At 40.5% G+C, this 27889-nt stretch overlaps 1 protein-coding gene and 1 long non-coding RNA gene across 11 annotated transcripts in view; one reads left to right on the forward strand and one right to left on the reverse strand.

Moving 5' to 3' along the window:
* Nucleotides 1-25302, reverse strand: part of Cntrl (centriolin) — a 72903-nt gene extending 47601 nt beyond the window's left edge. For 9 of the 10 annotated variants that reach the window (XR_003713711.1, XM_028785067.1, XM_028785066.1 and 6 more), the window contains exons 1-11: nucleotides 25191-25302; nucleotides 19815-20062; nucleotides 17913-18043; nucleotides 14890-15020; nucleotides 13487-13628; nucleotides 11560-11746; nucleotides 9432-9625; nucleotides 6090-6209; nucleotides 4646-4871; nucleotides 2776-2885; nucleotides 386-580 (exon numbers count right to left, since the gene is read on the reverse strand). Coding sequence is in view for 9 of the 10 variants with exons in the window: in XM_028785067.1 (XP_028640900.1) it covers nucleotides 386-580; nucleotides 2776-2885; nucleotides 4646-4871; nucleotides 6090-6209; nucleotides 9432-9625; nucleotides 11560-11746; nucleotides 13487-13628; nucleotides 14890-15020; nucleotides 17913-18043; nucleotides 19815-20031 (1653 nt within the window). In the remaining variant the exon portion in view is untranslated. Of the gene's footprint in view, nucleotides 1-385; nucleotides 581-2775; nucleotides 2886-4645; nucleotides 4872-6089; nucleotides 6210-9431; nucleotides 9626-11559; nucleotides 11747-12231; nucleotides 12285-13486; nucleotides 13629-14889; nucleotides 15021-17912; nucleotides 18044-19814; nucleotides 20063-25190 lie in introns of those variants that run through there. The other variant, XM_028785069.1, reaches the window with a different exon arrangement.
* A 217-nt stretch (nucleotides 25303-25519) lies between these two features.
* Nucleotides 25520-27494, forward strand: LOC114636983. Its single transcript, XR_003713716.1, has 2 exons — nucleotides 25520-25887; nucleotides 26938-27494. It is a non-coding gene; the product is annotated as an uncharacterized LOC114636983 (long non-coding RNA).
* The last annotated feature ends 395 nt before the right edge of the window (nucleotides 27495-27889 follow it).

A 27889-nucleotide genomic window follows, 5' to 3' on the forward strand; every position in this document is an offset into this window, starting at 1 on the left:
CAAAATTCAACAACTGCCCCCAAACAGTTTGCCATGCAGCCTTCATTTATTGAAAACCAGTATGTTCAAGACTAGGTGGTTTTGTTCGGGACATAAATGTTTGATATGAATACATTAATATCATATGAGATATATTTCTATATAATTAAATTTATACATATACAAATACATATTAATATATATATACATATATAAGATACATATATAATATATATGTATCACATGTATATATATACACATACATACATATCTTACTTAAATCTGTATAGTAAATGAAGACTTTCAGAAAGGATTCTGCTATTAAAAATGGTGAAGCAAATACTATCTATACACAGATACAAAGTAATAATCTGTGGAACAAGTCAAGATTTCCCATTTTACTTACGAGCTTTGGGTCTTTGGAATCCAGGCTATCTGAGGCTAGCTGCACATTGTTGATCTCTTCATGCTTTTCGGCAATTTCTTTTCTTTGCTTTTCCATCTGCATTTCTAGATCCAGAGCTTCCTGGCGCAATTTGTTTAGATGCTGTAGTCTACCATTCAACTGCTTGAGAAGAAGGTCTTTCTCTGCTTCTGAAATCTAATTCTCCCAGCCCCCAGCACATAATTAACAAAGGAGGGCAACAACAATTTATGAAGCAAGCATCTATAACTTAAAAAATACTCTGTTATAGAAGACTTTTAAAATAAGAGATGTGGGGATTATTGTGGTTTGAATGAAAATGGTTCCCACATGCTCATGTATTTGCATACTTGGTCTCCAGTTGTTTGTGAAGATTTAAGAGGTTTGGTGTTGTTGGAGGTGTTATAGGCTCTGAAGTTTCAAAAGCCCAAATCATTCCCAGTTAGGTCTTTCCGCCTTGTGTTGTATCTCAAGATGTGATCTCCCAGCTACTGCTCCAGTGTCGTGCCTGCCTGCCTGCCTACCTGCTGCCATGCATCCTGCCACAAGTCACGGATTCAAACTCTCCAGAACTATGAGTCCCCAAATTAGACACATTCTTTTATAAATTGCCTTGGTCATGGTGATTTGTCAAAGCAACTGAAAAGCAGCTAAGGCAGCTAGGTATTCTCTATGCAATCTGTAGTTTTATGCTAATTATAGGTGGAAATCCTACCTCTAAAAGCTTATGAACATTGGGAATGTGGTGACAAGTGCAGATAAAGCTGTCGTCATCACAGCAGTAGAATGGCTGACTTGATGATGCATGGATATGCATCAGGTACCACTCTAAATTTCATACCTTGTAATCCTTGAAATACATAAGGTAGAAAGATACCACCTCAATTTATTATATTTATTTGAGACAGGGTCTTGCTCTGTATCCTTGGGTGGCCTGGAACTCACTACTTAGACTAGGCTGACATCACACTCACAGAAATCGGCCTGCCTCTTACTCCTGTGTGCTGGGATTAACAGTGTGCTTTATCACTGCTGCAGCTCTAAACGTAGGACAATAACATCACAGAAAATCCAAGTATCTTCCTCAATGTCATATTAGGAGGTTATTAGAACCAAGACTGTGTGACTTTAGACATTTTACTAATTGTTATACTACAGTTTAAATATGGAGATGGTCTACCAGTGAGTTCTGAAGACTGACACAGTAATGTTATAGTCATCTGCTATGCTCTACAGTCTGTAATGTAGAGATTTATACAAACAGAGCAATGTTTTTCAAACGTGTAGGACTGAGGATGATGGGCCACATCTATAATCCCAGCACTTGGAAGGTGGATGCAGGAGGAGGAGTAAGTAATTTAAGGTTATCCTCAGCTACATAGCAACTTCCAGGCTATCCTGGGCTACATGAGACCCTGTGTCAAAAGAAAAATTCAAAATACATTTAAAAACATTTAACCTATGCAATTACAACATAAACTTGAACTACTTACTTCTCTATGAAACACTTTGGGAATTGTTGAAGGTAGTGTTTGCCCCCTCCCCCAACACACACACCACCACCTTGTGTTTGACAATGTTCATGCCCCAGCACGTGTGCTCTTTAGTTCTTAACCTAAGTCCCAGGTAAAGAGGCTTAGTTAGAAGAGATAAATCAGGAAGCAACCCAGTAGAGAAGATCAAACACATCTTTTTGTGTAACTTTTTAAAGTGTGTTTTCCTCTTTTAGTGTGTGTGCATCTGCATGTGCATTTGTGCGTGTGAAGGTGGGTGCCTGTGGAGGCAAGAAGCGCTGGGCCCTCTGGAGCTGGACTTACGGGCGGGTGTAAGCCGCCTAACGTGGGTCTTAAGAACCAGACTCCGGTCCTCTGGAAGAGCGGTGATCGCTCTTATCTACTAACCCATCTTTCTGCCCCTTTTGTGTCAATTTTAAGTAATATATTATTTGTTTGTTTTATTGTTTGTTTGGGGTTTTTTTGAGACAGGGTTTCTCAACACCATGTTTTTTTGTGTAGCCCTGGCTGCCCTGGAACTCACTTTATATCTGCCTGCCTGGCATGTGCCACCACACTTATTTAAGGAATTTATTTCTACACATTTTATGAAATGTTAACAGGACATCATCATCAATGAAATAATGTAACCATATTCTACTATAAAATAATCCAACAATTAATTTCAAAATGATTTATACGACTGTGTATCCCTGGCTAGTCTGGAACTCACTCTGTAGACCAGGCTGGCCTCAAACTCATCTTCCTGCCTCTGCCTCCTGAGACCTGGGATTACAGGCGTGCACCATCACTACTGCAGTTTTACAGGTAGGAAGCAAGCCCACACTAACAATGATGTCTTCAGCATGATTCACATACCTTTTTTTGTTGTATAGCTTCCTCCATTTGGTTAAATTCTTGAGTAGCCCGTAATACTTTCTGTTCTGCTGTTTCTATTTCATGGTGTAGTTCTGACAGTCGAATTTGTGCTTTAAAACAAATTATGTTTTAAAAACAATTTTCACATATACACATGAAACAATGTTGACTTCTAAAATTTTTACTATACTTTCTTTTTCTGCAATGAGCTCCACCCAGTTAAGGTGTTCAACTGCAGAGCAAAGCTAAGTCTTACTTATGATGGCTTCTATCTTCATTTAGCTCTGTTTTACAAAACTCTAATTAATACTTTTTTTTGTATAATTCATAACATCAGAAGGACTTTGCCTGATCTCTCTTACCACTGTGAACAGTTTTCAGATAATAGGAGTATATTGTACTAGGTGTTTCACATGTTACTGAGTCATAATTCATTCCCCCAGGATATTGACAATAATACCATTGCCACTGCCTTTGCTATAGGTTAGTGCTTTATGATGGAGCACAGTATTAACAAGTTCACTATTTGGAGCTGGGAATGGTGTTCACACCTTTAATCCTAGCAGGCAGAGGCACAGGGCAGACAGGGAAAGGGCCAGAGGCAGAGGCAGAGATAAGTGGATTTGGTGAGTTTGAGGCTAACCTATTAAGTTCCAGGACAGCCAGGGCCACAGAGAGACCGTTTCAGGAAAAACAACAACAAACAAAACAAACACCCTTGACTCCTGCAAAAAACAAAAACAAAAAAACCCCAAAACCCAAATCTGAAACAAACATACTTGCTATGGGAGGGCTACAGCTGGGCTTGTAGTGGGGCTTGTTTCCCAACACTTAGAAAGAAAGGAAAGGAAGAAAAGGAAATACAGAAAAGGGAAGTATCAGGAAGAAATCAAGACAGACAGAATCTCCCGTTCGGAGAAGCCCTCGAATCAGCTAGTATCTACCTCAGAGTTCACCTTATGTTCCCTGCTCACACTTCAATCTCTCACCAGAGCCTCCTACAGCCAGCCTCTACACATCCCATTTTCTTCTGCTTCCCCTGCCAAAGCTTTCCATAAAATACGAGTCAAAAAGAAATCAGCCTCCATCGTGGCCTCCTCTGTACTATCAGCGGGAGTTCTACAGTGGACCAAGAGTACTAAAGTGCACAGACTCCAGTCAGGAGTCCTTTCGTCTAAATCCATACAGCCTGTGAGTAAGTGGATTCACAGCAACACTGGCAGAGTATCTTTAGTTTCTCTTGGCTTAATTTCTTGGTGTATGTGGTTTGCCAGGAATGGTAAGGTCCCTTGAATTAGACGGTATGTGTGTGTGTGTGTGTGTGTGTGTGGTAGGTGGGGGGGTACACTATGATTAAGAAAATAGACACACAGCAGACATGTCAAGTAGAGTCTGAGGTCAGCCTATTGGAAGGTTCTGGTCCTTACACGTAATAATAATGAGAATGGTTCCTTACTTCTTCCGTGGTTACTAACTATACCTCTCAGTGAGTAGTTTCAGTGCAGACTGACAGGACGAGGTTTACAGACACTTATTAGACTGATTCCCTGAACACACTGTCAGTAACCCAATTCTCAACCACACACAAGAGGAATCATTAAAAAGCAGCCTCATTACTCACTACTTAGGCTTTAGACTTTTCATGTAAAATAAGTACCATTAATGTTTAATTAAAATTGTAAAATATCATCAACCTGCATATCCAGTTATTGTATGTATTTATACATGTAAGTATGTATGTGTGAATGCATTACCTTTTGTAGTGCTAGACACTGAAACAAGAGCCTTGTGCATGCTAGGCAAATGTTCCACCACGGAGCCAGATCCCCAGCCTTTTCTTTAGTAAGAACTTAAGAGTAACTCTGTTTACCTGCACTTATTTTTTTTTCTGTGTCTTCCAACTGTATATCCGGTGGTGCTTGGGCTCTTGGGGACGTGTGCTCGTGTCTAAGCTGTCCTCCTTCTGGCACCATCGTCCTGATCTGTACTGCCTGGGCGTCACTGACAATGTAAGTCTCGGTGGCAAACATATTTCTCTTGTATCTGGATTTGCCAATGTAAGGGCTTTCATCTGAGGATTTGTTGAATTCAGCATACTACAAGCAAGCATATTATTAAGATTTATGGATTAAGGAACAACTTCTAGTCAAATGATATTATTTACCTTATTAGTGGCAAGTCTAATCACAGAATATTTATATTAATCTTACATGTCTAGAAGCTAGAAGATATAATGTTATTCTTTCTCTTCTTTTTCATATAGTGAAAAGGAATTAGAACTGAAAATGGTCTCAAAAAGATTATTCTCTCTATTAGCAAGTAGAGTTTAGATTAACTGACTCTTTAGTCAGTTACCCACAGCTATGGGATTGCTTAATATTGTTTCATCTTTAAATCAGAAGCCTGGGTGTATTACGTTGCTTCCTGATTGATGTAAGATCTCAAACTAATCAATTTTTAGAAACTAAACGAAGCATGTACTGTTGGACTCACTGGCCTTGGCCACTGGGCAGCTCCTTACTTCTATGGTGTTGTTACGAATAGTGGCTGACTGGAACTGACGCGAGAGAGCGGTGAACAAGCATGCTAGGAGCTACCACTCAGAGGTGCTGGAGCGCTTCCGCTCAGTTTGCATCTCACTGACCTGCACCTAGAGTAAGGTAACAGACTAAGATTACTGCTTTTGACTACAGACGTGGCTGTGGGCAGCGATCTCCTTGAAGCTTTCATCTCGTTAGAACACTATTCTCATTCCACGAGCCACATAACTCATCCATACAACCGCACTACAGTTACTTTGATGATATCCTTACATCAAGAAACTGGAGTAGACTGGAGATGGCTCTGCAGGCAGAGGCAACTGCTGCCAAGACTGACGGCCTCAGTTCAATCTCTGGGAACCACACAATGGAAGCAAAGAAGTGACTTCCAAAAACTGTCTAACCTCCACATGCATGCCCTCCCCTACACATATGAACACAAACATATATACTCAAAAAGGTAACAGAAGGGGCTGGAGAAATGGCTCGGCGGTTAAGAGCACTGACTGTTCTTCCAGAGGTCCTGAGTTCAATTCCCAGCAACCACATGGTGGCTCACAACCATCTGCAATGGGATCTGATGCCCTCCCCTGGTATGTCTGAAGAGAGTGACAGTGTAGTGTACTCAAGTATATAAAATAAATAAATCTTTTTTAAAAAATGGTAATGGAAAGATTAATGGTAAAATCCCTTTGATATTCCTGTCACTTGTCTTCTTCCTGCCTCCCCCAATCCTGGCTTTAATTTTGGATTACTAAAAAAATATAAACTTACCTCTGATGGATAATAATTCAGTGGCTCAAACTTGGCATCAATTTTATAAAAGGCCAGTTCCTGCTCCAGCTCATACTGTTTCTGACATGCCCGAGTTAGTTCCACTGCTTTCTGTTTTAGCTATTGGCCAATAGGAGACGGATAAGTATCAATGTGTTAGCGTAATCCTATAATGATACGGGTAGTTCTCACATAACTACATCAAATAGCACAACACTGAGAATATTTTGTCTCACTCACCATAAATGAAAGTGAAACACAGAATTATCATTTCAGAAGAGGTCACATAAAAGACCTTTGATATGCCATTTCAGGATACAGTGAGTCACAAAGAACAATTTAGCTTGACATGAAAACAAATGCCAGCCATCCTATAGTGCTTTGCATCCTGGTCCCAGTCACGAACACCAATTTATTAAACCCACTCTTTGCTTTTAATGCTTGCTTCAGTTTATGGAGGGACATTTTACAGAGGAGGAGAAGACTGGCTTTAGCTGATGAATCTTAGCTGTGAGTGTTCAGTACGGGTGGCAGTGGGTGCAGGAGATTTCACTGTGTTTTCCAGGAATTTGTTATGCAGCCCAGGTGGGCAGAGTGTGTGATCTTCCTGTTTAAGCCTCTTGAGCGCCAGAGTATAGACATGTGCCTCAGTGCTGGGCCAGAATAGCAGTATTCTTTGTAGCAGAGGTAAGAAATGTAAGTGAGCTCAATCAGATGCAAATATGTGATATTAGGAACTTTTAATACTCCAGTAACTTTACTCTAATTACAGTTCTTTGGTACTCTTGGAGATTTTGGCACTAGGAGGAAGATGTAAGGATAATCAAATCTAATTTCTGAATTTGCAAATGCAGAAGTTGTGTCTCAGATTGGTGAACTGCCTTGCCACAGGTGACCTGACTACCAAACAGATCCCTTGAGTTCATTCAAAGGTTCACTAAGTGATTTTTTACTTTCTTTTCTTTTTTCTTTCTTTTTGACAATCTGAGAGTTGCTTTCAGACAGAAAAGCATGCAGAAATATTTCATCAAAATGCAAGTTGAAAAGAAACAAAGCATACACACAAACATTTTACAAGGCCAGGAAACCAAAATCATGCATAAGTTAGCGTGCAGTCCCCTCTTGAGTATCCATCAGATGGAGTAACACTGAGCTGCACTCTAGCACCAGGTGTTTTGTGAGCTGCATGTGCCAGCTCACTGAGGCATCACTATTCTACTCTGAGGCGATCAAAGCTGCTCAGAGGTGTTAAACAACTTGTCCAACTGAGCAGTGTTCAAATTCAAGTAACCTGGGTTCCAGTCTAACACTCTCTGCTGTCCCATGCTGCCATCAGTGATCTCTTGCTGTCCAGCACATTGCTCACACTGATGATTTCAGTCAATGTTCAAGAGGACCGAGGTCTCAGAGACAATTCACAATCAACAGCAACACTTATGTTTAGGTCTTTTCTCCCAAAGCAAACTGACAATAGGGCCAAACAAAGGCAAACATGGCTGGAAGAACAGAGCATGCCTGGACTATTTCCTATAATAACCTTTGTTTCCAAAGTACTTTTGTGCTTTTCATAGCTCTAGACTTAGATGATAATAAGCCCTCAGCAATTCTCTGCTGCAGAAGAGCATAAATGAGAGCAAACAAGAGCCAAAGGAAGTAGGCTAGCTGTGTGTGGCTACAAATAATCAAGAGATGACTGCAGTTAACATATTACAAACAGGAACAATAATACTAATTTCCTCTCATATTCAAATTTACTCTCCGGTACACAAAGTCATTTATAACACAAACACATTCCCAATGAGATGGCCAGTTTCAAAACTTAAAATGGAAACAAGCACATTAATACGAATCATCATGCAACACCATAGAAAACAGTGTGCAGTTCAGGCCTGGAGGAACTACCTTAAAGAAGAATAAAGACTCAGCAGAAAAAGACCTGAAAGAAACCAAGATGTAGGCTCAGAAAGAAGTGAACAGACCTGTCACCTGGAGAACACTGGAGAGAGCTAGGCTCTGATGCTACTATCATCTCTCTACTGATGACGCACGGTTATCGGTACTGGTATCAATCTGCCTGTAACACATGGCTTCACTGAGCATAAACCCCACCTGGCATTACTGAGCTTGCTCCATTGGAGTTATTCTCACCCTCAGAGCCTCAAGTCCTCACAGTCATGAGGGTGGCAGGGCAAGCAGACTTCTCATTTAAAAAGCAGAAACAGTGAAAGGTCAAAGTTAAGTAGCTTGCAAAAAAACAAAACAAAAAACAAACCAACATACAAAAAAACAAAAAAGCGGGTGGGTGGGGGATGGGGTAAGGGGATAACATATGAAATGTAAATAAAATATCCAATAAAAAAAAAAGAAAAGAAAAAAAAAAAACAAAAAAGAGCAAGTTGGTTAGTGTTTGCTGATGGTGAGGATAGGGTTAACTACAGTTTAAATGCCCCTTAAAAGACTTAATTCAATATGACTTTTCTTTAAAAGAAAAAAAAAACCCTAGTTTAATGCACAATTACTGAAGATGATGTTATCATCAGATATTCTGCAAGAGACAAAGGAAAATGTAAGCTCTCAAAATAAAGACCTAGAATTTTCTTTTTAAATATACAGTAGTACTTTGGAATAACAAAAAAGAGAGAAAAATAAGGAAATAAGTAATTTAAAAAAGAAAGACAAATGATCAACAAATACATATATAATATTATTCACTTCTCCAGCAATTACAGAAATACAAAACTGTAACAAGATTCCACTTTTTCTCCCTCCTAACTTTACAATAATAAACCCAGTTTGACCCTTTTACTCAGTGCTGTGAAAAGCATAAATTGGCAATAAGCTTTTTGAAGTGGACAACGCCATTTGTCAAAATTTATTACATATATTTATTTGTGTGTGTGTGCATGTGCATATATGTGTGTGTACATGCACATGCATTGGCACTTACTTTACACATTACTGTTACCATTTCTATTAAAAAGAAGTGTGCGATATGACACAAGGTACCTTATGTTTAAATTTTGAATAACTTTGTCAGGTTCTAAACTTCTGACAATGTACAGTCTTACCTGTGATGCTATTTGAAATGCATCGTAAGCAGTGTGGCCAGCTCCTCCCAACGCACGGTATCACACTTCCCCTCGTGTCAGGCACTGTTCTTCACACATTATCCTTTGGGGAGCATTTCACAGTGAACCGGCTCACAAAGCCCTTGTCCACACTCCTGTTAACCCCCATCTCCCCAAAGCTATAGTCAGGGTATTGTGTTTTTAAACATAAGAGCGAAGACTTCTTAACAGAACCTTAACAGAATATAGCCAAAACAATGTACGACAGACTCACCAACTCCTTTTTTGTGTGGAGGTCACTTTCTAGCTCCTCACAGCTCTGTTTTTGTAACATGGCCTCTTCTTTTAATGACTTGTTCAGTTTATCCTGATTTTTTATTTCCTCAAGAAACTTTGTTTGTTTGTTCTTAAGCTCTTCTGTTTCCACTGTCTTCTTTTCCAGGTCATTTTCTAGTCTCTCTATCTCCTCTGTCAATAAAAATGAAGTAGCTAACTATTCTCATCTTGGAAAATAGCAAGCATGCTAAGAACAGTGACAAAACAAGTCTAAGACCTGTGTAACACAATTGACTTTCAAAATCAGTTTCCATGGTGTTTTGGGAAAAAGATGGCCACCTTGAATTTGAATCTGACCTATATTAAGAGTTAACAAAGTTGTGGTAATTGGAGGAGATTTTTACTATGAATATTCTTTGTGTATGTGTTTGCATGTGTGAGTACACACACACACACACACACACACACACGCATGCACGCACATGTGTGCGCAATCGTGCAGAAGCCACAGTGTGTGCACAGAAGTTACAGGACAACTTTGTGGAACTGGCTCTCTTCTCCCTTTTGTGGGTTCCAGAATGGGACGTGGCCTCTTAGGCTGGCACAGAAGGCACACCCTTCCTCACTGAGACATCTCACTGGCGTGAAACTGCCACTTTTGTGGGTCAAAGGAGATTAACACCGATTTCAAATTCAATTTCAAATTCAGATGGAACAGAGGCTGATTTCTCAACCTTACAATGGTCACTGCATGTCCTCCTTTCTCCTGGAACCTCCCCTGTTCCATCCAGTCTTTCTCAGCAGAGAGACTCACATCTCATTAAGGGAGGACACTAATTCTCCTACCACAGAGACAATAAAAGTACTGATACATACATATCATTTTCTCTTTTTTGATCAAGAAAGTATCCCTCCTACCAAAAGATGGTCAATGATCTCCCTCCGCCCGCTTGCCCTCGCTCTTTCTCAAAATCCAATCTCTTGAACCTCATTTTTATGAACTAAAAGAATAAAGGCATGATTTGTCTCTCCCTTCTGATCTCAGGAATGCTATTTGATTACTAAAAACTTTGAGGTTTGATTGCGTTTCACCTCTTCCCATTTCCTTGAGGCTATTGGTGAGTGTTTAGTTTTAGATCTTTTCTTTACCTTTAATACTTAAGAAGTACAATTATTAAGTATTGGAAGAGTGAAGCTGCTATAGAAATTTCAAATCTTTGATCAAATATCTCCTTCCCATTCCTTATGGACCATTAGTTCCCATCCCTCTCCAACTGCTCCAGGGAAGAACACCAATCCAAAAAAAAAAAAAAAAATTTTTTTTTTTTTGAGGCAGGGTTTCTCTGTTATATCCCTGGCCATATTGGACCAGGCTGGCTTCAGACTCAGAGATCCACCTGCCACTGCCTCCCAAGCGCTGGGATTAAAGGTGTGCACACCACTGCCAGTCCCAAAGCAATTCTAAAGCCATGTCTGTGATAATCTTACTTATTCATATGTCAGCCCATCCTCCACAGTGACCACTTGCTCTCTTGAAATCTTTTCTGGACATCTGAAACTCTGTTTCATGTTCTCTGGTCTTGCTAGCTTGTCATTTACTGTTTTCTTCGCTGGCTGCTTACCATTCTTCCTCTTCTCACACCTTATACCCACCCCCACCCCCACACACACAGATCACTTTTGAGACAGGGAACATAGTATATGGTCAACTGGTCAACAGATAATTGCTTGACTAATCAATTTATGGTGCCATTTCCATGTACATTTTAGTAGGATCATTAGGTTTATAATTTATCCTTCTTTTTTTAAATGTTAGGTGTGGTAATATGTACCTTTTAAAATTAAAATATTTGTTCCTTTATTTATTGGCTGTGAGTAAGAATACATGCCTGACATAGGGGCAGATAATACAGGTAACAGGACAACTTGCAGGAGTTGGGTCTTTCCTTTCACCAAGCGGGTCCCAGGAATTGAACTCAGGTCCTTAGGTCTGGCAACAAATGCCTTTACCCTCTGAGCCATTTTACCAGACCATATCCTTCTACAGAACTTCTAAAGATAAGTTCCTTCCTCATTCAAGTTTAGTGTTTTCTGTCTGTTTGCTTGCTTTGTAAGTATCATCTTACCTAAACTGAATCTCTCGAAAGCCTCTTGTCTATCCTGAGTGGTTACTGGCTGACCTTCCAAACTTTCCAGGGAACGGAGGTGGAAAATGATGAACTGGAGGTAATGAGGAAGGGACACAACTGGATTGTCAACGAGGATTAGAGAAGTCAGATCTTGAAGTGGCTTCAACTTGCTTATATCCTGGAGCTGAAATGGTACCACAGTGGTTTAAGAATGATTAAATGAACAAAGGAAGTAGTAATCAACAGCATTGCCTTTAACATGTCAAGAAACCTATTTATGAAATGCACTGCCCCTAATGAGCAGTATGAAAAAGGGACAGCAAGGGCCATGTAAGTACTGGTGTATCAGACAGTATGCATTATCAAGGTTCAAAGGTGTGACTTGCCTTAGCTCAGGGCCTGTAAGTGAATAAAATGGGGGCTCAATCTCAGTCTATATTACGATGTCTTTATTTTGTATTGGTCAAGTAAGCATGAAATGAACTGCTATGAAGGATTTTGGTAAATATTGAGATAACTGAGTTATAATTGACGGTTAAAAAACATAAAAACATGTATAGATACCCACATTCTTTGAAAACTCTTGCTTATTCTAAGTACTTATGTAGGTTTGGAGACACTACTTTAGCTAGTACAAATACAAATTTTCCCCATATAAATATATATTACCCTTAATGATGTCAATGTCAAACATACAGATGAGAAGATGGCATGATTACAAATCATCAATACTGAACAGTCTTCCTGTTATTTAGCAGACACTGGGTATGACCTAAAATCAAGAACTCTGAAAAATACTTGGGGTCAACTATAGATCCAGGGCTACTTCTTCCCGTCATCCTGTGAGTTTCAAGAGCTGTACAGTGACATATCAATGCACTTTGAGGCTGTGAGCTGTGGCAGTAAAATGGAGAGTGTCCTTCCCAGATCTTTTTAACAATGGAATACAAAGGAAGGATTCTTGTTGAATGTAGCAGAGCATGCTTGTGTGCCAGCGTGTGAGGACGAAGACAAGAGAGCTGGAAGTCTGAGTTGTGCTTGGTTTACATAGAGTGGCCTCACCATAACCTCAGCGTAAGAAACAAATAAGCAAGATAATCAACAATAAAATGAAAAGAAATGGTGTGTATTCTAATTTGTCTTCACACGTGATGGAATAAAGAACACAGCCATAGTTACTCATCAGTCTAAAGTTTCTGAAGCACTTTTATTCCTCTTGGCTCATCTGAGCCTCTTAGAAAATATTTTTTCTATTTTATACAGTTCACAGAAATCAAAGGACTCTCCAAGGTCACATTATGGCGGTCTAGGCCTATAGACTTTCCCTTTCTAATCTATGAAAATTATCATTAAGTTATATCATGATTGTTCCAGTTGTAGCAGCCAATGTATTAGGTGTTCAGGAGGCATTTTCTAACAAAACATGAATGAAATTAAGACTGTATCTAAAAAATGGGAATCAAATTTACTATCTCAGAATAACTTTAAATAGATATCCATTGCATCCTTATTACCTATGAAGAGTGGCACTAGGCACCAGGGATGTAAGGCAGTGCAATGAACTGGTGGGCAGGCAAACCCTGAGAGATCAATTCTGGGTTACCGTTGAACCTAAGCAACATGAGGGGAATCTGTGTTTAATACACTGAAGAATTCTAGGTTCTATCTGAATATGACATACGGCCAATGAAACAAGGGTGCCAAAAGAAATCTCACTCTTTAAATGTATCCCCAGCAAATAAAAAATCTGAATAGAGAAGTTTTTAGAAGGATAAAGGGGACTACAGAAGGAAGGGGCAGGAAGAGAGAGTACTGGACATGAGAGGGACCATGCTCAATGTAAAATATATACATGGGAAAACCTTTATAATCCAAATCATTTAAATTTTAGGAAAAAAAAATCTTGTTATTTTGAATAACTTACCGATGATATCTTATTGCCTTTCAGATTGAGGACTCTCAAAGATTTCAATTTCTTTGCAAACCACACTGGAATATGCTCGATTTCATTACCTGCTAGGTTTAGCTTCTGCAGATTACACATGTTTTCTAGTCCTTCGATTTTACTGGAAACCAGAGAAGAAAATCAAATTTAGTGAGTAAAGATCAAGCCCTTTTGATGTAGCCTCAGCAGATGAGGCTACTTCTCATAACTATATAATTCATTAACTCTTTTCCTTAACGACAACCACATGGCCAAAGTCAAATTTCCCCAAACTACCAATGCTCTGAGTATGCCTGGTAACCCTGCGCATCTTACTATATGCAGGGTACTATACATAACACAGAAGAGAAGAGGGTGCCATGGCCATACTTTGCAGAGTGCAACACTCGACCCCACTGGGTGCCACGGTGCTACTTACATGTCAACAATAATTACATCGTCATCACCAAAGATGCACTGTGCCAGCAGCATGAGTGACACACTCTAAAATGATACGGTTTATGAATGCATGTGCTTCAGTGAAAACATTTAAAAATTAATAAAGCACTTGCCACTCATCCTGTAAATCATCCCTGATGGCATGCTCTTCCCATTCCCTACAATCTAGCTGTCATATACCTCCCTGGTCAATCTGCTACACTGAACAGACAGCCTGAGCTTCTCTAGCTTCGTCTTAGATAAACTCTTTTGAACGTTTTCATATTATGACCTTGATTTGCCAGGGTTTTTTTTTCTTTTTTAAACATTTCATTTCTGTCTTAGTTAGAACTTCTCCAGGCCCACAGCTGTTGTCTCTTCATTTGTCAGAAGTCTGAGCTGGGGAAACGGTGCATTAAGGTTTTCAGGATTTGATCCTTGCTTTGTTTTCCCCATTATAGTTTTCTATGTAGCTGTAGTCAGCACTAGGCTTTACCACACTAACTCTCCAGGAGGTGTGCATTTGTATGTGTATCTGAATTAGAAATGAGATGTATATTCCTTATTTCTAGTAGCAATAGCAAAGAACACAAGGATAAAATACAGGATCAAATTATTGGGAGTATCTTCAGGATCAAAGAAGCATTTTCTTCATATAAGCATTAATTACGTAATAAGGCAAGGAATCATATATGAAAACTAGACAAAGTTACTAATAGTAGTAGAATTAAGTTGGCACCAAGGAAACGTATCTGCTTTCACAATGCTAATTTCACAATGCTAAATAAAACTACTCTGTACTTGTGTGAGACTGAAACATGAAGACTGATGCGACAATCCAGAATCCAATACACAAGAATCAAAAGTCCTGCTATTTCAAAGGACTTTCTCAATGACACAGACACTGTCAATCTATCTCTGACAAAGAAGACCTTGCAATGCTACCTAAAGGAGCAGTTACTCACCTGATTTTGTTATATGATAAGTTGAGTTCACGTAATCGTAACAGCTTGTCCACTTTCTCTATCTTCACTATTAGATTATAGCTGAGATTTAGTACTTCAAGTTTAACACACTTTTCCAAATTTTCGATGTACTAATTGGAAATAAATAGTAAATACTTTATATAATAGACTTCTTGACATAAAATGTGGAGTGTGTGCTTTTAGAGGCTGCTTTGTTCAGCAGACCCTAACAGCGTTCCTGGAGAACCTCTGCTACAGCTTTCCTTAACCACACCTAGTAATGTTCTGCTGACATTCTCCCTGACCCCAGCAACTCCTACAGAGTAAAGAGTTCAAACTATCCACCATCATTCCTGACTTCAACTTTCTACACCCTCCCTCTTCCCTTCCACTTTCCTGTAGAGCAGCTTTACTCTTTTTCCTCTATTAATTAATTATTTATTGACATTCCGATTACAGCCCCCTCCTCCCATTCCCACCTCAGATAGCCTCTCCCCTCAGCCCCCCTTCCGTTCTCCTCTGATAAGGGGGAAGCTCCCTGGGCATCAACATTGCAGGACTAGGCACATCCTCTCCCACTGGGCCAGACAAGGCTGCCCAGTTAGGGGGACAGGATCCACAGGCAGGCAGCAGATTTAGGGACAGCCCCCACTCCAATTGTTGGGGGACCAGCATGAAGACCAAGCTTTACTCTTTATAAACTAACTACTACACTCTCTAAGGTCCTCCTCTCCACCCCAACTCTCAGTTTAAAGGCAGTCACTTTACAGAAGATGTGCTCTGTATGGTTAATATGTATGAGGTGTGGTATCACGTAGGAAGGCTACAGCAGTGACCCAGGTCATTTCCCCACTGTGCAGTTCATAGTCACCATGTTCGCATCTCTTCTGTGCTCAGTAAGGTGCACTGCACTGTAAGGGCGTTTCTACTGCACCCTCCTCGTTTGTCACGAGCACGCTCACAAGCACTGTCCACCTCTGCTCTCTTGCCCTCCCTATTACTGCTATTGCACTGGTAAGGCAGCAATTCTTTCAGCACGTCATTGCCTCTCCACCATCCTCCATTCAACAAATATTTACCCGATGTGGACTGGGTGCCAGGAACTGTTCTATGCATATGAAATGTATATGCATATGAAATACAGTGGCAAATAAGGCATGGGATTTATTTCTTTTCTTTTTTTTTTTTGTTTTGTTTTTTTCAAGACAGGGTTTCTCTGTGTAGCCCTGGCTGTCCTGGAACTCACTCTGTAGACCAGGCTGGCCTCAAACTCAGAAATCCGCCTGCCTCTGCCTCCCAAGTGCTGGGATTAAAGACGTGCGCCACCACCGCCCGGCAGGCATGGGATTTCTTGACTTTATTGAGATATACAAACATCAAACAAGATTTTAGACAGTGAAAACTCAAAGACAATATGGAACCATCTTGTGACAATATGCAAGGCTCCACAAGGGCAGAGTTTGCCTGCTGTGTACATTGCTAAGCCCTACTGCTGACACAAACTAGGTGCTAAATAAATATCTGTTGACAGAAGAGGAGAGGGTGTCTGTCTACTACACCCTCAACTGGTTGGTAAGAAAAGGTCTCACAGAGGACGTATATCCAGCAAAGACCTTAATAACATGATGTCAGTTGAATCAGTTGTGTATACACTTAGGAACAGAGACTTTTTAAAAAATTAACAAAAACCACAAACAAGAGTGTGGAGAGATGGTTCAATACTTGTAGCCCTAGAAAAGGACTACAGCTTGATGGCCAGCACCCACATGGTTGCTTACAATCATCTATAACTCTACTTCCAGGGATCCAGTGCCCTCTTCTAGCCTCATAGGCACAAGGCAATGCACAAAGTACACAGACATACATGCAGGCAAAACACATATACATATAAAATAAGGTTAAAAAAACAAACCTGACTCTACATGCATACATATAAAATAAGATTAAAAAACAAACCCTGCTCTGTTGAGGCCTTGAAAGAATAGACTTGGTGAGAAATGGAAGGAACAACTTTTAAATGACCAAATTCTGTGACTCCTGTCATTATCTTTGGCTATTCTGTGCCACTGTTATCCTTTCCTGTCTGAGGTTTCTACCTGCAGCCTCATGCTCTCAGAGACACTGTAGCACAGCAGATCCTTCTGACTTTCACATTGATTTGGCCTCCCCAACCCATTCTGATTCTCCTATTTCTACACTTAATCTTAGACACTTGTCATGTCAAATTTCCCCCAGTATCTCTGCTTCCTTAGCTTGACATATCTGTGCATGTGACAGCCACAGAGCAACTACATACTGATGTGATATGTCATTTCTACAACTTTAAAACTTCTGCAGGTTAACTTTTCCTCTATAACTGTACAGTTAAAACTTAAATATATTCTAATTACACTTTCAAACAAAATATAAAATATTCTTATTGAGGTCTCACTAAAACAGGAAGAATCACACTGCCCAGTAAACCACCATTAAGAGGCTAATATGTCTACACTTAGATTCTTTTATTCCTTTCTGTCTGTATATATAGCAAAGAGAATTTCTAAAAAGCTTGAGATTATACTAAATAAAACACTTGAGAATTTGATTTTCACTGAAACTAATATGAAAAAAAATTCTGCTTTGAATGAGACTGGCCCCCATCAAGTCACAGTTGCAAGCTTAGTTCCCAGTTGCCTGCCTGCTTGCCTACTGGCTGCCATTCTCTCTGCCATGATAACATGAAATGAAAACTTGATGTTTCCAAAAGTGACACTTGCTAACTGGGTGCTGGAGAGATGGCTCAGCAGTTAAGAGCCTCCACTGTTATTGCAGAGGACCTGAGTTTAATTCTTGGCATTCAAGTTGGGTAGTTCACAAACATCCATAGCCCCAGCTCCAAGGGATCCAACGCCTCTGGCCTCCAGAAACATCCGCACTCACGTGCTCATTAAAGGAAAAAGTCATTCTGAAAAAACAATTCTAGCAGGCTTAAGACATAAAAAAGTGAAAGCAATGTTTATGTTTAGAAACTGCTTGAAACCTACCCTAAATTTCTTGCCACCATCTTTAGAAAGTGAAAGATTCAGAGACTTCACCAAGGCCAAATTGTCCTGTTTAGTGAGTTTTTTGATGAGGGCCTCTGTAATATACCGGACTCCTACATATGACTCAGCTCCTGAAATCCAGAAACAGCTCATTATCAGTAGGAAGGTATGAATATCACCAAATAGAAATCACGTTTACAATATACATAAGGCAATTTTAATCCACGCAGATATACAAATGGTATCTGGCTGGCTATAATCACAGTACCTTAATATGCCACTTTATATCACTTTATTACCATGATGAACTTAGTCTACCACTTTGGGCTTTATAATAAATGTTCTACATTTAAATATGTAATTTGTATCTACAAACCTTTGAAGAAAAATTTTAATGTTCATATTTATGAAAAATCATTTGATCATGAGAGATGGCTCAATGGTTAAGAGCACTGGCTGCTCTTGCAGAGGACATGAGTTTGATCCCAGTACCCAAATGGCAGCTCACAAACGTCTGACACTCCAGTGTTAAGACCCTCTTCTAGTCTCCAGGAACACCAGGCACACAAGTAGTACATAGATATACATGCAGGCAAAGCACTCATATACATAAAAATAAATAAATATTTTAAATTATTTGTTCAATATCCTGCAACTAATACGGTACAAATTCCAAAATTTCAACTCAAACAGTATATTTAAAACTTATATTTTGTTTTATTTATGTGTGAGTGTGTGTGCGTGTGTGTAAGTGTGTGTGTGTGTGTGTTTGTGGAGGTGTACTTGTAACACAGTACGGAGATCAGAACATAAGTTTTGGGACTCAGTTCTTGCCCTCCACCGTGGGTCCTGGAGATCAAACTCAGGTCCACAGGCCTAAGTGGCAAGTGTTTCTACTTCCACTTTCAACCATATGCAGCACTGAGGTTTGTTTCAAAGCTCTATTTTTCTCACTTGTTGCTTTATGAAATAGAAAGTATCATAACATTTTATGGACACAGGGTACCAATTTGTAGAAAGTGCTGTCATATTGTATTTTGTAAAGAAAAAATAGTCTCTTGACAAAACCAACATCTGGAATAATGATCAATTCAGAAATAACCAGGAACCAATAGGCACTGAAGCTGCACAGTAGACTCTAAACTCAATGCTGAAAGTGTTTTAACATGTGTAAAACTGTCAGGTCAGCAAAGGCTGATAAGATTTCACAACCTAACAAAGAATAAAGCATTTCTGAAAACAAATTAGAATGGCAGCAAGTTTTTTTAAGAAAACGACTTTAAAAATTCTGGTGGGATCTGTGCATTTTCTGTAAGTGGGTCAATGCCCTTACAGATAAGCAGTCTGAAGAGCCCAAGCACGGCTAGCACGCTTAGATCAAACTTTTATCTGAAAGCATTCCACTCTCGGGTGAGGAGAGATGTCCAACCCCAACTAAAGAGGGTGGAAAACTTCTAGTATGCACTTAAAAGAACTCTCTACAAGAAATCCAACTTCCTCTCCTAGAAACTCTCCACTCCTAACCCCTTCACAGACACCTCTACCTTCATCCAAAGGCATTAGTCTCCTCTCCGTTCTTCCACAATTTCTACCAATTAAAACAGCAATTCAAGTTGGCTCAGGAGAGATGTTATATCTGGATTCCACATTTTTTTTAAAGATTTATTTATCTATTTTATGTATATGAGTACAGCATTGCTCTTTTCAGACACACCAGAAGAGGGCATCAGACCCCCTTGCAGATGGTTATGAACCACCATGTGGTTGCTGGGAATTGAATTCTGAAAGAACAGTCAGTGCTCTTAATCACTGAGCCATCTCTCCAACCCTGGATTCCACATTTAAGCTCAGTATTTCCCATCTTGGTTTACATGTGAGACAAGACTTTTGTTTTAGCAATACCTTTATGTTGCTGGGACTCCAAAGGCATGATGTTTTCATCTGTAAGCTCAGCCTGTGCAGGCCACTGTCCACCAGGATGTAAAGGCAGAGTCTCAGATCCAATCAAAGGTGAAAGTGACCTAGATCGCATGCTGGCCCTAAGAGATGACATCCCAGGGAAATGAGATGACAATGGCATCTTCGCTTTGGAGAGCTTTTGTTCAGAACCTTTCTTCATTGCAAGAATAAAAGCAGGTGGCCATCAAAACCTGTAAGAGTTTTCGAGGTATTTAACAAGGCTAAGTCGCCACAGCTACTGAGAGTTAGCGTCTTTCTAGAGCTGTAAGATAGATCATAGGCTGTGAATGCAAAGGCTATGGAGACTTGGCTCACACTTCTCGAAGCTTATGAAGCAGTGCTCTCTTAACTGCTGCTCACCCTCCACAGGGAAGAGACCACCAGCCTGTCACTGACACCGCTCAGCTCAGAGTGTCACTAGTTACTTCTTTTCTCAGTTTATTACTCAAACTTTTCACAGGCCCTTTCCATACAGGGGCACATACAGGAATATCTGACAGCCAACACTTGTAAGCACTCTTACAACTGGTCTGGGACACCATGTTCTACTGACATTCTGTCCTTCTGGCTACTCCATGGCCTCCTCTGCTGGCTCATGTTCCTCTACTTCCCCTAAATGCTAGTGCTCCTCCACATTTCCTTTTTGTTTCCTTTAAATATCACCTTGACAATCTAATGTATACCCTTGTCTCTCAAATGTACAGCTATATTTTAGAAAAAAATTTTAGTGAGATAGTATATTAAGTAGTTTTCAATCCAATGACAAGTTGGTATCAGAAGAGGATATTGTAATAGAATGTTGTATACAAATCTTTACGTAAGTTGAATTTGGCCTAAGGTTGCTTTTCTTTGGCCTTGAGTTTCCTTGTAGCCAAATACCTTCATGTACAAAACTAAACTGAAAGCCCAGTTTAACAATATACTTTTGAAATAAATAGCTGAGTCTCAGTAAAGCTTTACTTAACCACAAGGTTGCTGTGGTATCAGACTATTTTCAAATAAGATGAATATTGATCTGCAACCAATAAAGCTGTCCCTGCAGATTCTATTTCTGTCCATAAGTGCTGTCCCAGGCTCCATTCTCTGAACCTGATTTACTGAGATGGTCAGCCTATGAGATAGCGTGTGTTTCTACACGCAAACTTCAAGGGGTCTATGGCAGCTCAGGGAGGGAACTGGGGGTTTGGGACCATCACTTACTCTTTCATTGATACAAGTTTCTGGAATCCACTGAATACTTTCCTAATTCTATAGGAATCATTACTTATAAGTAATAATTTACTTATCAGGGGAGGGAATATAGGACTTCATAATAATCTAATGAGGTGATCGTTAGGATTTGACAAGAATAATTCTAGATGGTTTACAATTGCAAAGTTTTGAAGAGAAGACTATGATGTATGATACAAAATAATTGAATTGTCTAATGACACGGGATGCCTTTTTAAACAAAAATAAGAAAAATGTAAAAATATTTCTGTAGTACATGACATATTATCCTATTTCTATAATCATTAGGTATGCTGAGATGGGAAAAAAAATAGGAGGTTGGTCCTGAACGTCCCTGTTTTGTTTTTAATTTCTTGCTTTTATGAAAACTGTAACCTAGCATCATCCATTAATTAATTTTATCCAGGAGTATCTTAGTTACTTTCTATCACTGTGATAAGACACTATAAAAAAAAGGCAATTTATAGAAGGAAGACTTTATCAAGGGCTTACAGTTCATGACTATCATGACAAGGAGCATGGCAGCAGGCAAGCAGGCATAGCGCTGGAGCAGTACCTGAGGGCTTACATCTTCATCCACAAGCACAGGGACAACTAACTGGTCCTCCCCTACTGACACTCCTCCAAAAAAGGCAGATCTCCTAATTCTTTCCAAACAGCCAGCTGGCTGGGGCCCAAATATTAAAATACATGAGCTTATGGAGCCGTTCTCATTCAAACCACAACAAGGACTAATGTATTTTATCTAAGTGTTTGCATCTTAGGTTTTCTCAAGCTTGAGTGTATTATTCATATTTGAAGTAGATTGCCAGTTCACCTTAGCACAGAATCAATCATGTGACCAAGAGATCCTTTTCCATGAAAGAATAGTATATTAGACACAAAAGGGTTTTTGTTATTTTAGCCACACTTTTTAAATTGAGAGCAAAAGCTTGTGATGGTGATTAGCCATATAAACAATGGTGTTGTGAGTTCAGGGAAAGTTTCTCTGACTTGTGTGCTTAGTTACATATAAGAAAAATGAAAGAAAAAGTATGCATGTAGTTAGCAGTTTAAAGTAGTGGTGCACGTGTGTGTGTGTGTATGTGTGTGTGTGTGTGTTCTGGACTAAGTATATTGGAGTGAGGCAAAAATCACTTATAGTTTTTGGGTAAGACATCACAGTGCCCTGTAGGCCATGATGAAAAACATGATCTGGACCCCAGAAGACTCATTCAGCAATGGGTTTGGGGATCATAGGAGGAATAAGTCCTTGTTTATTCTACTGGTGAGGAAGTTTGGAAAAATGAACTCATCTGTAAAATATGAACCAGTGTGCATTCGGTTCTTTTAATGTGACAATGCACATAAGTTTATCACAGCATTTGGTCCTTGGTAAACCCTCTGTAATACTGAGCACTAGCATTATATTTTTTATAGCTAGTTAGCTTCAGTGGCAACCACCCATTTCTTAAGGGAGAAATGGGGAGGAAGTTTGATCTGGGCTGTTGTTTGCAATGGGTTGAAATGTGAATGAAAGAAAACGTATGCATGTAGTTAGCAGTTTAAAGTAGTGGGGTGTGTGTGTGTGTGTGTGTGTGTGTGTTCTGGACTAAGCATATTGGTCCAGAATGAACAAATAGAAACAACGGAAAAGAAAAGACAGGGCAGAAGAGGACTAGAGTGAGGTGTCAAGAACAAAATAAAGACAAGAACACATGCTCATGGCTGGAGACTCGCTTCTAAAAGCCCAGCAGATGCTCAAGAGAGCAAGAGCAAGCTGCTGGGATGTTGTGCCGATTAGACTCATCTGACTAAGCTTTAAGACACTACTCATCCCACCCCCGACAAACCCAGACACTCGCCCTGATATAACAACCCTTAACACCTTTGCCCAGCCCTTTAATATCCTAGTACTTTTCCTCTGATTCTCTTCATTTCATACCCTCTGGCTTATGTAAATATTCTCTTTAAACTTCTGAGGCCCGGTCTTTATTCTCACCATCTTCAAGGTCTCCATCCCAGCCATAACTCATTTCTAAAGTCAATGCCCCATTCTGTGCTGCCTATTTCTGCCTTTTATTTTTTCACTACCATTTGAACTGTAAAGTTTTCTCCACAAAATCTGTCCCAATTACCAAACACTATAGTATTCTTCCTCCATTTCTCCAGTTTAAGGACAGCCAGGATTACACAGAGAAACCCTGTCACAAACAAACAAGCAAACAAACAAACAAACAGGACACACAAACCCCAAACTTTCTATCCCTTTCTATTAACTTATTTATTCAACCTTATTGAACAATTTTTATGATTTGAAGACTATACTAGATTCTAAGAAAACACATAGCTAAGAAGGTAAGGTTTCTACACTCAGAATGTACGAGAAAATGGTCTCTCTGTATTACATAGACCCTGCACCAAAGGATTTATGAGTATTCATTCAACTGGATTTGTGAAACTGCTTATTTATTGTTTCTCTGGTCAGACTATAAGCTACAAGAGTAGAGTAAACAATGCAAGGACTTCTTGCCTGAAGGGGCCAGGATAAAACTCCAAAGACACTGCCAAATTCACTTTAAAGATTTATTTATGCACTTTATGAATATGTATCTGCATACCAGAAGAGAGCATCGGCTCCCATTATAGGCAGCTGTGAGCCTCCATGAGGGTGCTGGGAGTTGAATTCAAGACCTCTGGAAGAGGTCTTGTTCTAAACCTCCAAGCCATCTCTGCAGCTCCAGAGCTTGCCAAATTTAAATCCTTAAGATGCTACATAAGAACAGAAATACCCATCTTATTTACAAGCAATAGTTAGCAATCAAGACCTCAAATCCTAGAACTACCTGGCCTCAATAAAAATCTTCACGTTTCATTTACTATGTGACATAAGACAAATTATTCACTCTGAGGTTACTGGGTCAGTTTTTAAGTGTGAATGCAACTTCCACTAGTTGCATTAGTTTCACTGAATTCTAAACAACTTTAAACTTAATGTAATACCTAGAACTGTATCTGACACATGCTGAGCACTCCAAAGTGATTTGTTTCTTACATATGAAGAAACATGATCAAGTGTGCTGATTGTTTTTTGTCAACTGAACACAAACCCAGGCATATATGTGAAGAGGACATTTTAATTAAGAAAATGTACCCATAAGACTGATCTGTAGGCAAGTCAGTAGGGCATTTTCTTGATTAGTGATTGATGAGAGAGGGCCCAGATCCCTGGGGAATGTGCCACCCCTAAGCACATCCTGGGAGGTATACGGAAAGCAGGCTGACCAAGCTTTGAGGAGCAAGCCAGTAAGCAGCATATCTCCACTGTTTCTTCTACAATTCTTACGTAGAGTCCCTGCCTTAATTTTTCCCCAGCACACTGTAACCAGGGACATGTAAGCCAATAAACCCTTTCCTCCCCAAGTTGCTTTTTGTCATAATGTCTTACCACAGCAATAGAAACCTTAACTAATACATCTAGGAAGTGGTTACGGAACATGCCCAGAGCACCAGTGAGATGGCTCAGTGGGTAAAGCATTTTCTGTGCTAATTTGATAACCTAAGTTCTGTATCTGTAATCCATGTTAAAAGTGGAGAAAACCGACTCCACAAAGTTGTGCTTTGACCTACATATACGCCCCACGGCATGTCTCCCACCATCATCTATATACCTTTAAGTAAAAAACAAAAACAACAAACAAACAAACAAACAAACAAACAAACGAAGGAACATGCTCAGAGTCACAGAACTGAGGTTAAGTTAACAGTAGAACCCTCAGGACTGCCAGCCCAACTCCATCGCGGTTATTCCGCAGACAGTGGCACACCCTGGCACTCTTCCTCTTTGGGGAACCTCATCCTTCAAAGCGCCGCGCCCCAACTTCTCGACACAGCAGCTCCCAGTCCTCGGCCGCGCACGCCTCTCCTCCCCTGACCTCCCCTCTCCGGCCCACGCCGGCCCCGGCCCTCCTCCTTCCCGTCCAATCCCCTTTCCAAGCACACTCCCCCGCCCCGAAGCGTCCGGAGCCGGCCCACCTCACGCTGGGCCAGGGCCTTCCGGCCTTTGCCGCCCGCCTCCCCGGCTCGGTCCAGACGCCGAAGGACACTCACTCTCTCAGCACGTGAAGGAACAGCCAAGCGGGAGAGGCAACGCGGAGACGCTGGGATACTTCCCCTCAGACTACTCGCAGCACAGCAGCCATTTTGTTGTGTTGTGCCGGTTGCCCAGAGGTCCCGCTTTGGTGTGGGCGGAGCCTGTTCTCACCACGCCTCCGACACGGACTGGTGGGCGGGGCGGAGGAGCTTCCCGCCACCCTTGCCGCCGCTGCGCGCGCTCAACTACGGGTGCAAGGCTTCCGGGGCTGAAGCTGGTGGGCTGTGGTTAGCCTTCCAGGCACAGAGTCTGGGAGGAGGGGTTTCCCAATGAGGCCGTGGGGAAAGCTGGCCGTTCCTCTCCCTAAGGCTACAACCGGAGGGACCAGTATGGAGATGTTCACAGCATTCAGTCTTGGAATGATGGAAGGCAGACCTTGAGCTCTTCTGTGTCTCGATGCACACTATCTTTTACACGACTATTTCGGAGGCAAATTGTCTTACTTGGGAACCAATCGAGCCGGACTTGGCTGCACCTCAGGACTGTTTGGGCTCTGGCTGCCATTCACTTGAACCTAGGATTCACAGTCCAAGGGTGCTCCTTATGTTAGTACAAAAGAACTAAAGCAAGCCTTTACAGAGACTTGAGAGGATCATGCCCCAAAGTATTACTGTCGTCTACTGTATTTCCTGTTTGCGCCATGTTCTTGCGGAGGTCAGAAGAAGTCAGATCCCCTATAACTGCAGTTACAGACCTTTGTGAATTGCCATATGGGTGCAGGGAATCCAACCCGGGTCCTCTGGAAGAGACTGCATATGCTCTTAAGCACTGAGCCATCTCTCCAGCCTCTCCAGTCAGGCATTAACGTTTCCTTTCTTTACCACAAATTTCCTGGCTCATTTTTCTAACACTTTTACAAATTTCCTCTGCGTCAGTTTCTTCTCCCATGTAACAGATAATCATCCCCATTTCCCTTAATGATTTGAAAGAACTTAGAACAACAATGTAGTAAGTTCTCAGTATGTTCTAATTGTTTTGTCATTAAGCAAGACTTTCATCTTAACTCTGAAAGAAGAATTTAACCAAGGAGCAGGTGTCAAAGAGAACAGCTTGTACAAACCCCAGGAAGGATTGGGAAAGTTGGCAATGTGCTGGATATTAAGTAATTCAGAGTAGTTTGAAGAAAGCATAAGTAATACACAAATGTAGTTCAGTATAAATTATGCAAAAGTCTGGAGTGGAGACGCTAACGATGGAGAGGAACCTTTTAAGCAGCATTAAGCCTAATAGGAGCTAAGCTAATTTGACCTAAGGGGAAGTTCTGATAATTTCCAACAGGGGGCACTATTGAATCTGACTTGAATGATGCTCCCTCCCCCTCAATTTTGCCGCACAATTCTTTGCTGTTGAAAAGTAAACTCTATGCAAAGATCCATTTAACCTTGAAAGGATGTTGTATCCGTTTCTAGTCGAAGTTCAGATGTTATACATTAGTTCAGTATGTGTTCATTGGTGAGATTCAGTTCTGTTCTTTGTCTGGTACTTGTCTTTCAACCAGAAACTTGGATCAATTGCACAAACTCATGACTGTTTTTCCCTAATCTGTAATGCTATTCAGATGAGTTCCGTTGTCAAATTACACTGTGCCAGAGTTAATTCATCAGTCCGGTCAGTAGTCCTCAAAAAATACACACAAAATCCAGGAGTCCCTCCCGGGACACTCATTTTCTCTGCTTTCATGTTGCCTTGTTTTCCTCCATACAGATTCGGTAACTAACTTGGGCGAAAACCTTGGTTGTACCTCCAGCCTCAGAGATTTCAGAAGAGAACATTGGCTTGTTAGCATGAGTATTAACAGTTGATCTTAGCACACTGAAAGACCCCACCTCAACCAGAGTAAATATGCAAAAGATGAGAGCAGCTCACATTCCATGCTATTTTATTCCAAGGTATGAAGTTGTCGTTTTTTTTTTTCTGGATTACATTTAAATTACAATATAGATATTAGCTGGGGAGAGATGAAGGCCTCTGGCTGTGACTTGTCTCCAGGGTTGAAAGATGAGCCAAGGCACAGTGACTTAGTTCTCTTGAGATCTTTTGTCCAAGGCCTAGCAAAGCGATTGAGGCTGTTCTTATTTGATTCTCTTTTGCAATCCACACTAATCACTGTGTGCATCACCTTTAACAGAGAATCAGAGGGACTGTCAGGCAGAGACGGCCAGCTTCCACCATTGCTGTTACTGTGACTTCCTCCTGTGACTTTAAAAATTGACTAAATTATGGCTGTATTTTGAAATAAAGCTTGTTTTGTTGTTTGGAAATTTTATACATTCATGTAGAGTATTTTTATCTACTTGTCTGTCTGTCTATCCATCTTATTGGGGTTTTTTTTGAGATAGGGTTTCTCTGTGTAGCCTTGGGTGTCCTGGAACTAGCTATGTAGACAAGGCTGACCTCAAACTCACAGAGATCCACCTGTATCTGCCTCCTGAGTGCTAGGATTAAACGCATGTGCCACCACCACCCAGCTGAGGAGTATGTTTTGATCAAACACAACCCCCCTCATTTCCTGCCCTGTTCACTTTCCTTCTCAAATTAATGTCTTGTTTTTTCTGTAAACCTACTGAGTTTATTTAGTGCTATTAGTATGTGCAGTATGGGCATAGGGCTGTGTACTGGAGCATGGGTAGCCTCTTGGGGGTCTCATCCCTGAGGA

This window comes from Grammomys surdaster, unplaced genomic scaffold, assembly GCF_004785775.1.
Source record: "Grammomys surdaster isolate TR1022 unplaced genomic scaffold, NIH_TR_1.0 125098, whole genome shotgun sequence".
NCBI lineage: Eukaryota > Metazoa > Chordata > Mammalia > Rodentia > Muridae > Grammomys > Grammomys surdaster.